Source organism: Ursus maritimus, unplaced genomic scaffold (genome assembly GCF_017311325.1).
Source record: "Ursus maritimus isolate PB19 unplaced genomic scaffold, ASM1731132v1 scaffold_1, whole genome shotgun sequence".
Lineage (NCBI taxonomy): Eukaryota > Metazoa > Chordata > Mammalia > Carnivora > Ursidae > Ursus > Ursus maritimus.
Genome location: NW_024423343.1, coordinates 67,493,340 through 67,505,560, shown reverse-complemented (window position 1 = coordinate 67,505,560; position 12,221 = coordinate 67,493,340). Strand labels below are relative to the sequence as shown.

The 12,221-nt window shown below is 32.8% G+C and overlaps 1 protein-coding gene across 3 annotated transcripts in view; it reads left to right on the top strand.

Moving 5' to 3' along the window:
- Positions 1-12,221, top strand: part of SLC4A10 (solute carrier family 4 member 10) — a 214,739-nt gene that overhangs the window by 163,875 nt on the left and 38,643 nt on the right. For all 3 annotated transcript variants that reach the window (XM_040644562.1, XM_040644559.1, XM_040644565.1), the window contains one exon: positions 7,122-7,227. In XM_040644562.1, the coding sequence (XP_040500496.1) occupies positions 7,122-7,227 (106 nt within the window). The remainder of the gene's footprint in view (positions 1-7,121; positions 7,228-12,221) is intronic.

Below are 12,221 nucleotides of genomic sequence, written 5' to 3'. Positions count from 1 at the left end.
CCCAGAAGTGGGGTTTCTGGATTAAATGGTAGTTTTATTTTTAATTTTTTGAGGAACCTGCATAGTATTTTCTATAGTGGCCATGCCATTTTACGTTCCTAACAACAACCTTGGCACAAGGGTTCCAATTTCTCCACATCCTCACCAACACTTGTTCTTTTCTAATGTTTTGTTTGTTTTGTTAATAATGGTCATCTTAACAGGTGTGAGGTGATACCTCATTGTAGTTTTGATTTGCATTTCCCTAATGATTAATGATGTTGAGTATTCTTTTTATAAAGCTGTTGACCATTTGTAGGGTCTTCTTTGGAAAAAGGTCTATTCAAGTCCTTTGCCTTTTTTTTTTTTTTTTTTTTTTTTTTTTTTTAAGTAGGCTCCAAATGGGGCTTGAGCTCACCACACTGAGATCAAGACCTGGGCTGAGATCAAGAGTCAGACACTTAACCAACCAAGCTGCCCAAGTGCCCCTGCCCATTTTTTAATCAAGTTATTTGTTTTATTGCTATTGAGTAGTAGGAACTCCTTATATATTTTGGAGATTAACACTGTATCAAATATAGTTTGCAGACATTTTCTCCCATTCCTTAGTTTGCCTGTTCATTCTGTTGATTGTTTCCTCTGATACGTAGGAGCTCTTCAGTTTGATACAGTTCTACTGCCTATTTTTGGTTTTGTTGCCTGTGATTTTGGTGTTATGTTCAAGAAATCGTTGCTAAACCCAAAGTCATAAAGCTGTTGCCCTGTTTTCTTCTAGGAATCTTATAGTTTCAGGTCTTATTTTTAAGTCTTTATACATTTTGAATTGGTTTTTGTATACAGTGTAAAATAAAGGTCCAATTTCATTCTTTTGTATTTGGATATCCAGTTTTCCCAGCACCATTTTTAAAGAGACTATCTTTTTCCCATTTTTAGTCTTGCCATCCTGCTGAAGATCTTTTGACTGCATTAGTGAGGGCTTATTTCTGGGCTCTCTATTCAGTTTTATTGGTCTATATACATCTTTACGCCTTACCATTCTGTTTGATTAGTCTAGCTTTGTAATATGTTTTGAAATCAGGAAGTGTGAACCTTCCAACTTTATTCTTTTTTCTCAAGATTGTTTTGACTATTCAGAATTCTTTGTGGATCCATATCAATTTTAGGATTATATTTTCCTATTTCTGTAAAAAATGCCGTTGGGATTCTGATAAGGATTGCATTAAATTTGTAGGGCGCTTCAGGTAATATGGACATTTGAACAGCATTGAGTCTTCCAATCCATGAGCACATGTGTAGCTTTTCATTCCTGTCCTTAACTTCTTTCAGCAATGTTTTGTAGTTTAAATGTGCAGTTCTTTCATGTCTTTAGTTACATTTATTCCTAGGTATTTTATCCTTTTGATGCTATTGTAAGTACAATTGTTTTCTTAATTTTCTTTTTGGATTATTCATTGCTAGTTTACAGAAACTCAACTGAGTTTTGTATGTTGATTTTTTATCCTACAATTTGCTTAATTCATTTATTACTTCTAACAGTTTTTTTATGTGTAGAATCTTTAGAGTTTTCTACATATAAGATTATGTCATCTGCAAACAGAGATAATTTTACTTCTTCTTTTCCAATTTGGATGATTTTTATTTCTTTTTCTTCTCTAATTGCTCTAGCTGGGACTTCCAATACTATGTTTAATTAAAATGGCAGGAGTGGGCATCCTTTTCTTTTTATTGACCTTCGAGGAAAAGCTTTTTTTTTTTTCCTTATTGATTAGGATGTTAGCTGTGAGCTTGTCATATATGACTTTTATTACATTGAGATGATTTCATTCTATTCCTTATTTGATGAGTGTTTTTATTATAAAAGGGTGTTGAGTTTGTCAGATGCTTTTTATGCATCTAATAAGATAATCATGTGATTTTTATATTTTGTTCTATTACTTTGGTATATAACACTGATTAATATCTGTATGTTGAACCACTCTTGCATTCCAGGGATAAAGTTCACTTGGTGTTGATGTATGAGTCCTTTAATGCACTGTTGAAATTGGTTTGCTAGTATTTTAGTGGGGATTTCTGCATAAATATACATCAGAGATATGAGCTTGCAGTTTTCTTTCCTTATATTTTTCTGGCAATGTTATGAGGGTAATGCTGGCCTCATAAAATGAATTTGGAAGTGCTCCTTCCTCATCAGCTTTGTGAAACAGTTTGAAAAGGATTGACATTAATTCTTCTCTAAATGTTTGGTAGAATTCACCAGTGAAGCCATCTAGTCATGGGGTTTTCCTTTTGGGGAGATTTTTTATTACTGATTCATTCTCTTTACTAGTTACAGGTCTTTTCAGAATTTCTATTTCTTTATGTTTCAGTTTTGGTAGATTGCCTGTTTCTAGGAATGTGCCCATTTCTTCTAGGTTATCCAATTTATCGGCATATAATTGCTCATAGTAATCTCTTAATAACTCTTAATTTCAGTGGCATGTGTTATAATGCCTCCTCCTTCATCTCCAATTTTGAGTCTTCTGTTTTTTTTCTTAGTCTAGCTAAAAGTTTGTCAATTTTATTGATCTTTTCAAAACACAAACTCCATTCCATTGATCTTTTCTATTGTTTTTCTAGTCCCTTTCATTTATTTCTGCTCTCATTTTTATTATTTCCTTTCTTCTGCCAACTTCAGGCCTAGTTTGTTCTTCCTTCTCTAGTTCCTTGTATTTTAAAGTTAGGTTGTTGTTTTGCAACTTTTCCTCATTTTTAATGTAGGCACTTATTGCTATCGACTTCCCTCTTAGTATTGCTTTTCTGCACCACATAAATTTTATTATGTTATGTTTTCATTTTCATTTGTCTCAAGATATTTTCTAATTTTTCTTTTGGTATCTTCTTTGACTCACTGGTTGTTCCAGAGTGTGTTGTTTCATTTCCATGTATGTGAAATTTCCAGTTTTCCTTCTCTTACTGTTTTCTGGTTTCATTACACTGTGATTGGAAAACCTATTTAATATTACTTCATTCTTTTTAAAATGTTAGGACTAGTTTTGTGACCTTACATGTGATCTATTCTGGAGAATGTCCTTTATGTGCTTGAGAAAACTGTATTCTGCTACTGTTGGCTGAAATGTTCTGTATATGCTTTTAGGTTCATTTGGTCTATAGTGTTGTTCAAGTCTTCTGTTTCCTTATTTCTCTTCTGTCTGGATGTGATCCATTATTTAAAGTGAGATATTGAGAATTTAAGAAATAAAACAAATGAGCAAAGGGGGGAAAAAAGAGAGAGAGACAAACCAAGAAACAGGCTCTTAACTATAGAGAATACACTGATGGTTATCATAGGGGAGTTGGGTAGGGGGAAGGGTAAAACAGGTGATGGGGATTAAAGATTACACTTATCATGAGGAACACTGAATAATGTATAGAATTGTTGAACCACTATATTGTACACCTGAAACTAATATAACACTGTATGTTATCTATACTGGAATTAAAATTAAAATTTTAATTAAAAAATTTAAACATAATTATAAAATAAATAAAGTGAAGTATTGAAATCTCCTAATATTATTTGTTACTGTTTATCTTTTCCTTTAATTCCATTGTATTTCCTTTCTATATATCGGTGCTCTGCTGTTAGGAGCATATATGCTTTTAATTATTATATCTTTTTGGTGAATTGACTCTTTTATCAATATATAATGTCCTTCTTTGTCTCTTTTTACAATATTTGACTTAAAGTCTATTTTATCTTTTATAGTTATGTCCCCCTCACTGCTTTCTTTAGGTTACCATTGCATTGAATATCTTTTTTTATTCTTTAACTTTCACCCTATGTGTATTCTTAAATGGAAAGTTTCTTCTAGACACATATAGTGGATCTTGTTTTTTATCCATTCATTCACTCTATGCCTTTTGACTGGGGAGTTGAATCCATTTGCATTCAAGTAGTTGGAAGGATTTACATTCCATTTTGTTATTTGCTTTCTGTCTTACAGTGTTTTTGTCCCTCTAATCCTCTTTTTCTGTCTTTCTTTGTTTTTTTGGGGGGGTTCTTTGTAGTGGCATTGATTCCTTCACAATTTCCTTTTGTGTTTGTTCTACAGGTATTTTCTTTGTGGTACCGTGGGGCTTACATAAAGCATCTTATAATTATAACAATATTAATAAACTGATAACAACTTAAATTCAGTTGCATATAAATACTTTTTGCTTTTACTTTCTCCCCTTTACACACTTTATATTATTGATGGCACAAATCACATTTTTATATCGTGTATCCATTAACATATCTTATAGTAATTTTTAAAATTATTTTATTCCAGAATTTTATACCAGAATTAAAAGTGATTTTTTTGTCTGTATGTTTACCTTTACTAGCAAGCTTTATACTTTCATGTGCTTTTGTATTGCTGTTCAGGGTCTGTTTGTTTCAACTTCAAGAATTTCCTTTAGCATTTCTTGCAGAGCAGGTCTAGTGGTGATGAACTCCCTCAGCTGTTTTTTCTTTTCTTTTCTTTTCTTTTCTTTTCTTTTCTTTTCTTTTCTTTTCTTTTCTTTTCTTTTCTTTTCTTTACTTTACTTTCTTTCCTTTTTTTCCCCTCAGATCTGGAAAGGTTTTATTTCTCCTTTATTTTTGAATAACAGTTTTGCCAGACATAGCATTTTTGGTTAGTAGTTTTCTCTTTCAGCACTTTGAATATATTATCCTACTCCCTTCTGGCCTACAAAGTTCTTGCTGAAAAATCCACTGAAAGTCTTATGGAGGTTCTCTTACACATGGTGAATTGTTTTTCCCTTGCTGCTTTCCGAATTTTCTCTGTCTTTGACTTTTGACAGTTTGCTTATAATGTGTCTCAGTGTGGATTTCTTTGAATTCACTATGGTTAGAGTTCTATCAGCTTCTTAAATCTGGATGTCAGTTTCCTTCCCCTTTCTTTGAGTTTTTTGTTCCTTATTCTCTTTCTTTTTCTTTTTGGACTTCCATAATGTATATATTGGTCTGTTTAATGGTATTTAGTACATTTTGTAGGCTTTCTTCATTCTTTCTCATTCTTCTATCTTTCTGTTTTTCTGACTGGAAAATTTCAAATGACTTGTCTCTGAGTCCACTGATTCTTTCTTCTTCTTGAATGAGCCTAATGTTGAACTGCTCTAGAGAATTTTTCAGTCTAGTTATTATATTTTTTTATATTATATTTTTCAGCTCCAAAATTTCTGTTTCTATTTTGTTCTTTTGTTTAGGGCATGTTTCCCTGTTTCTTCATGTGTCTCATTACTTTGAGGTGGAATTGGCACATTTGAAATAACGGCCACATTTCCTAGTCTTTATGAACTGGCTTTCTACAGCAGAAGACCTTGCTAATCAGCCTGACTAGAGATTCTGGGGGACTCTAACTTTCTTTCTGTTGGGGGAATTATAACTTTTCTGGAGAAGGGATGTATTACATGTAGTAGTAGAAGGAGGATTTCTGGAATCAAGTGTACATAGTCAGACTCTCAATTATCTTCCACATTTTCAGTTTCATCTCTTACTGTACTTCTTTGTTTAGTATGAGCCCTTGTCTTAGTCCAGACACTCTTTGGGATTCTACAGGGCAGTCCTTTACTGGAGTTGGAAACAAAGATTTAGAGTGCTTGAATGATCTTCCCATGGTTGTGCAACCAGTAAAGAACAGAGCTTTATGTACAGGCAATCTGGGACTTAGGAACCTATAGTTTTAAATAAATTGCATTAATGTATGTCTATTACTGCATCTCAGGTTCCTTTGATTCCCTTTTTCTGTAGCTTCTCTCTGCTACCATGGAGGTCACTATAGCTGCCCATAGTAGCTAATGCTTCCATATCCTATCTCTTAAAACCCTTGTCACCAGCTTTCTCACTGGAACCCTTTACCCTCTTAGAGGCCCAGTTCCAAGTGAGCCCAGCTACAGACTCTTCTGACCTTCCTTAGTAAGAGAAGGAAGCATGTTTGTTTGTATTCCCCAAGTCAAGTAGAGATTCTTGCAGTAATAGACATTCAGTATCCTTTGAAGCATGAATGAATGGTGCAAAAAAGAACAGACCAAATTCCTGATGAGAGACTATTGCTTAGGCAGAGGGATTTACCCCGTAGAAACTGTATGATATTTTTCTATAGAAATAATGTTAGTAATGGTAGTTAGAGTCTACAGTTTGATTAATACCACTAAAACAGCAGTCCAACTAACTTTTAAGTTATGCAGTATATATGGGTTAATCTGGGAGGCTAACCACCATTTTTATAAAATGCTTCTATAAGAAAATGCTTTCTGAAGGACAAACAGTGGGTTTATGAATGAATTTTTGGAAACAAACCATTTGTAAATTGAAGTTAACATCTAAGAGCATTAATCTGTTGGAAATCCTTGCTTGTGTCATCTTCTGTTTTATTTATAAATAAGAACCATGAGGGCAAAAACTGCTTTCTGTTACATAATAATAGCACTATGCCCAACTCTTGCATTTTCTCTTTGCTCTTATGCCCGTCCAGCTTACGTTACCTTCTATGTGGAGGTACTCAAAAAGCTTTTGTGTATTTATTTATTTATTTTCTAATAACACTGTCATTCATCACAAAGAATAGTATATCCTAAGATATATATCCTAGTATAGTATAGAATAGTATATCCTAAGATACCTAGGGTTCTTCAACCTAATTTGCAAAATTATAAATGACCTTAAAATACAGATTAAGTAACTACAATTTTAATTGATATGGTTGTATAATATTAATAAAAATAAGTAAATTATAATAGATTTGGATGTTTATAATTTTTTCCATTTAACTTATAATTTAGGGGCAAAGTGTTATGGTAAAGGCTAGAAGGCATCCTGGTTTCAAAGGCCCCAAAACCCTTGTGCTCTACCCACACTTTTAAGAATTTCCTCTCACTGGGACAAAAAGGGAAAGACCTCTTTCATTAGAGAAAATACTATAGAGTAGTCTAATGTCCTGAAAATATATCTACCCTGCTTTCTGGAAATACTATGTCTTGGAGTTTAGAATGACCTAACTCCTTTTCTCTCAGATAGAGAAAAGTTATGACTGGGGAGGAAGAACCCATCACACATTTGTTTTGAGTACAGTAACAAAAAAGATACTTAGTTCACAAAAGATGCTATTTTGCCTTTACAGGTGTAACTGTGTAGAACCACATAATCCCAGCAATGATACATTGAAGGAATGGAGGGAGTCCAATATTTCTGCCTCTGACATAATTTGGGAGAACCTAACTGTTTCGGTAAGTGAAACATACAGGCGTTTTTCACATTTTGAATGAATTATTGCCACTAAGGCAATAATATTTTGAATGGTTAATTATTATAAAGTAATAGTTTTATCTTAATTTTAATTTCATTTTTAGGTTTTCATTAGTAAACGGGGGTTTTCTTTAATTATTAAGTCTTACTAATAGTAGGCCTGAGTTACTCTAAAAGCAATCATAATATGACAAGATTAACTGAAGGCACATTAAATAAGAGTGGTGTTGACCTAAATGAAACCATATGGCAAAACTAAGTCGGCCTTCTGTGTAAAGAACCCAGAACGCTTCTACTTCACTCTGTAATACTGCTCCAGCTGTTGGGAATATGCTGAGGGAGAGGAGATGTTTGTTAATATTTCAGTGTAAATATTGAAGTCTTTAGGAAGAACAAAAGTCATTATTAACAAAATTCTGGCACCTTCCTCAGGAAGGGTTTTCTTACTTAGATTTTCTTCTTATCTCCCACTCAAGAAAAGAAATGACAAAGATTTTCACCTATCTGGGTTAAATCCTGTACCTTTTAAAAACTTTTGGCTTCCTCTATTTTGTGATTTCTTTTTTCTCCCTCCTCATAGCTGCATTTCTCAGTTCTTCCTAATCTCTTATAATGTTTGTGCACCTCTTTTTTCATCTATATTTGCATCCTTCTGTTCAATCTAATCTCATAATTGGAGAAATTGAGTGTTCTGATTTTGATGAGTATTAGAATCTGAATTATTCTAGTTATGAACATTACATCCCAAAGTTCCTTCCACTTTACTTACCTGTATAAGCTCGAATCCCATTATAACCATCAGCATAACACTAAATGAATTCTAGTTCATTTTATGAAACACATATTATTTTAGCAAGTGAGCCAGTTAGTGCAACATAGAGATTTTTTTCTGTTGTACAAATATCACAAAATTCTAAGTATGATTCTTATAAGAGCATTTGACCTATTGCCTATTTTCTCAATTTTCCCCATTAAATGTTTTCTTTCAGAATCAAAATCAAATTACTTGCCCTTGGTTTAAAATTCTATCTTGACCTATATTTTATGACCTTTTTTCTTATCCTAATCATTTTCTCTAGAATAAGCTTTCACTTACTCTTGTTTTCTTCTGTTATAATTAACATTTATTCTGTTCCATCTCTTTGTCCCTAGAAAAATAACATTAACAGGCTGTTTCCTTTCAGAGAGCCATTTAAATGGACCAATAAAAGAAATGTTGAGCAAGAAAGAATGCTACAGTTATTCAGAATTTAGGCATGGGACCATGGTTGATCTATTCTGCAGTGTATCTTCCGCTTATATTCCCTTTGTGTAAACTGTAAAGATAATGTGTCTAAAGAGCCCCTTGCTTGTGGGCTCATCTCAATGTCCCCTTCAGTGCAGAAACCCAATAATCCCATTTTAGATTATTTAACATGATAATTTATTCTATGTGTTATATATTCTCTTACTAATTTACTGTTAAATCATAGTATTCATTCTATGTGATGGCAAATCCTGAATAATAAACTTCTAAGAGACTCACAGCATGATTGATCTGGCTAGTCATGAATTAATTTTAGATGTTAAAAGTTTTAGGGTCAAGCAGAGTACAGTAAAAAATATTTTGCAATCAAAGCAAATCTTGCACTGTGTGTGTGTGTGTGTGTGTGTGTTTAAGTTCTGCAATAGGTGTTAACATTCTGGCAGAAATTTTCATATTATTTTTCATTAGTTAAAAGCAGTTTTTCAATGGATAATTGCTAATCTTGACCAGAAATAGCCTTTATCACCAAAGGGAATGCTTCATAATGAAAAAATCTTGTAATCTTGTAATTTTTAAGTCAATGAGGACCATTAAATTTTTGTCTTAATAGTTATGCTGGGTTTTTTTCCCCAGCGTGATCATCAGCATTTTATTAATAAACCACTGTGCTAATGGCTATTATAACTGGTTTTATAAAAATGGTGATAGATCATTTACTTTACATATTATTCATTTGAAAAGTTTTTATTGCATTGTTACATATCTCATGAATTATAATTTATACCTTGCTAACTCAGCAAGGGCGAAGAATTTCAGTTTTCTTTGATTCTCCTACACTGCTATATGCATAGTAAGTATTCAGTAAACATTTAATGATTGTTTTGAAAAATAGTTTCATATCACAAATTTACTACTTAATGCAAGTGTTTTGTTTTGGTTCATTTTGTTTTCCAGCTCTATTGAGGTATGTTTGACAAATAAAACTTGTATGTATTTGAGATGTATAGCATGATGTTTTGATGTATGTATACATTGTGAAATGATTACCGCAATTAAGCTAGTTCACATACCCATCATCTCACATAGTTACCTTTTCCTTTTTTCCCCCTTTCTTCTTCTTCACTCTCTCTCTCTCTTTTTTTTTTTTTTTTTTTGGTGAGAACTATAAAGATCTACTGTCCTATCAAATTTCAACCATATAACACAGTATTATTATTCATAGTCATCACGTTATATATTAATAGATGTCCAGAATTTATTCATTCCACATAACTGAAGCTTTGGGCCCTTTGATGAATATTTGCCTATTTTTCCCTTCTTCATCCCCACCAGCCCTTGGTAAACATCACTCTACTCTTTGCTTCTACAAGGTTGAATTTTTAGATTCCACATATAAGTAAAATCATGAAATATTTGCCTTTCCATGTCTGCCTTATCTCGCTTAGCATAATGTCCTTCAAGCTCATTCATGTTTTTTGCAAATGACAGGATTTCCTTCTTTTTTAAGGGTAACTGATATTCCACTGTATATTTATACCACATTTTCTTAATCCATTCATCCATCTACAGACATATAGGTTATTTTCATATTTTGGCTATTGTGAGTAATACTTAATTCAGGTCTTTTATGGCAAGCTAAAATATATAAGTTTCTTTTATATAAATATAGGTTTATGTAAATAAATAAACATATTTAACAGTATCTCAAAATCAGTCATTACAAGGAATTCTTAGGCACGGTTTAAAATATTCACATGCAGTTAACTAGCAATTGTCTCAAAATTACATATTTAGCTTGTACATATCTAAGGGGGGAAGATACTGATGCCAACTTTAATTTCTTAGTCTTACTAATGAAATAAATATATTTTATTTCTTATCAAACTAAATTTTTGTGAACTTATAAAATTGAAACTTAGAATATGTTTGAAGAATAATTAGTAGAAATGAGTTGGTCAACAATCATTTTTTAAATTTTTGTAAGTGAAACCATATGTTAGATTTAAAAAAAAAAGCCCGCAGGATTTAGATTTTGTTTTCACTCCTAAATCTCAGGACTGGTTCGTGTGTGTGTGTGTGTGTGTGTGTGTGTGCGCGCGCGTGCACGTGTGTATGTGTTAGGAGTATAAACCAGAAAATAATTGTAGACTTTTGTAGGTCAAAATTTTTCTTTTTAAATAGCATACTGCCCCCCACAAAGGAAGAAAAAAAACAACACCCTTTTCCAATTTGTTTTGAATTGAAGTAACAAGGCAAGCTACTGGCAATTTATTATCGATTATATGTCTGTTAAATGATCCTTTAAGTGGCATCTATGTTCTTAAGAACTGAGAACGAGACCCAGCCAAGTCTAAGGAATATTGAGAAGACTTTTATACCTGCATGAAAGACTGAAGATGGCCACAAATCTACAGATAGTGTGTTTGCAGGGAAACTTCCAGCTCCTCTTTGTGTTTTGCCATTCTGCTTAACCATTACTTTGCTTAATGATTGCTCTACCAGTGTCTCTGGACAAGGGCAAGAGAAAAGACTAAAAATGCAAGGATTCACTTCTGACACTATTTTTTAAGAGTTTTGAGAGAAGGAAAATTAAAACCATATTTATGGCTGGGAGGGTGTGGTTTCTTTGGTCTTTTAATTAACCAAGTTATTGTGCTCTATCTTAGCTTAATATAAATAACTGGAACTCAACTTTAGCTAGCAAGGAAGATATTTGGGGCTAGATTAGAAAAGGGGACAATTCTTTTAGATAATTGTGAGGTAAGCTAACAGTATTTTTCAAGAATCCTAGCCTTAGGGGTAGCTGCCCCAAAAAGATTTCACTGGGTGTTGGTTTGTTTTTAGATAAAAATGTGGGCTATCTGTGATCTACTCTAAAATATTCTGAAGGTACGGAAGGATCCTCAATAAATTCAATTTCTGTTTAGGTCCAGAATATCTCAAGTACTACTAATGAGGTCACTGGATCACTTAAATCATGATTTTCTGTTTTGAAAAAAAAGTAATACTTCCGTAATCTAATCTTTAGTATAAAATAAAAGAAACCAAAATGAGTTTTAAAGAGAATTTTTTATTTCATTTCAAAATATTAATGTTTAAATGCTCAGTTTTTCTTGGAGAAAAGAAATTTTTTTGCCTTTGCTGCCACCTCATGGCTAAGGTAGTAATTAGAATGATCCTTCAGGGGCTTATAAAAATATATACCAGGAAAAAACAAAAAACGAGAAGTCACAGTAAATATGAGCTTTGCCTTGCTCATGTACTAACTTTCTCTTTTTTGTTCTATAATCTAAATTTGAGCCACCTCTTTGACTCCCAATTTTACATTCTAGAAGAAATGTATCATGGTTTTCTCTTTGCCTTTCTCACCTTTCTTGGTAGCTTTTGGACTAGATAATTTTACAAAATCACTGTTCTTCTTTAATGTGCAATAATATTCCCACCATAGGCACTATGTTTGTACCAAAGCACAGCAGCTGCTCAGCAGCAGTGAGGCCATAGCAAATTACTTTACTTCCCCGTATCTGTTTCCTCGGACATGAAATAGAAATAATGATATCTCCCTATTTCATAGGGTTGATGTGGAAATTAATTAAGATGATATATTTAAATGGTTTGGTGTCGTGTTGACCCTAGTAACCACTCACTTTCACGTATATCATATTTTCCATAAATTTAGTGTTAGGAACTTGGCAGATATGAGGTTAAATAACATTGATTGGTAGATCA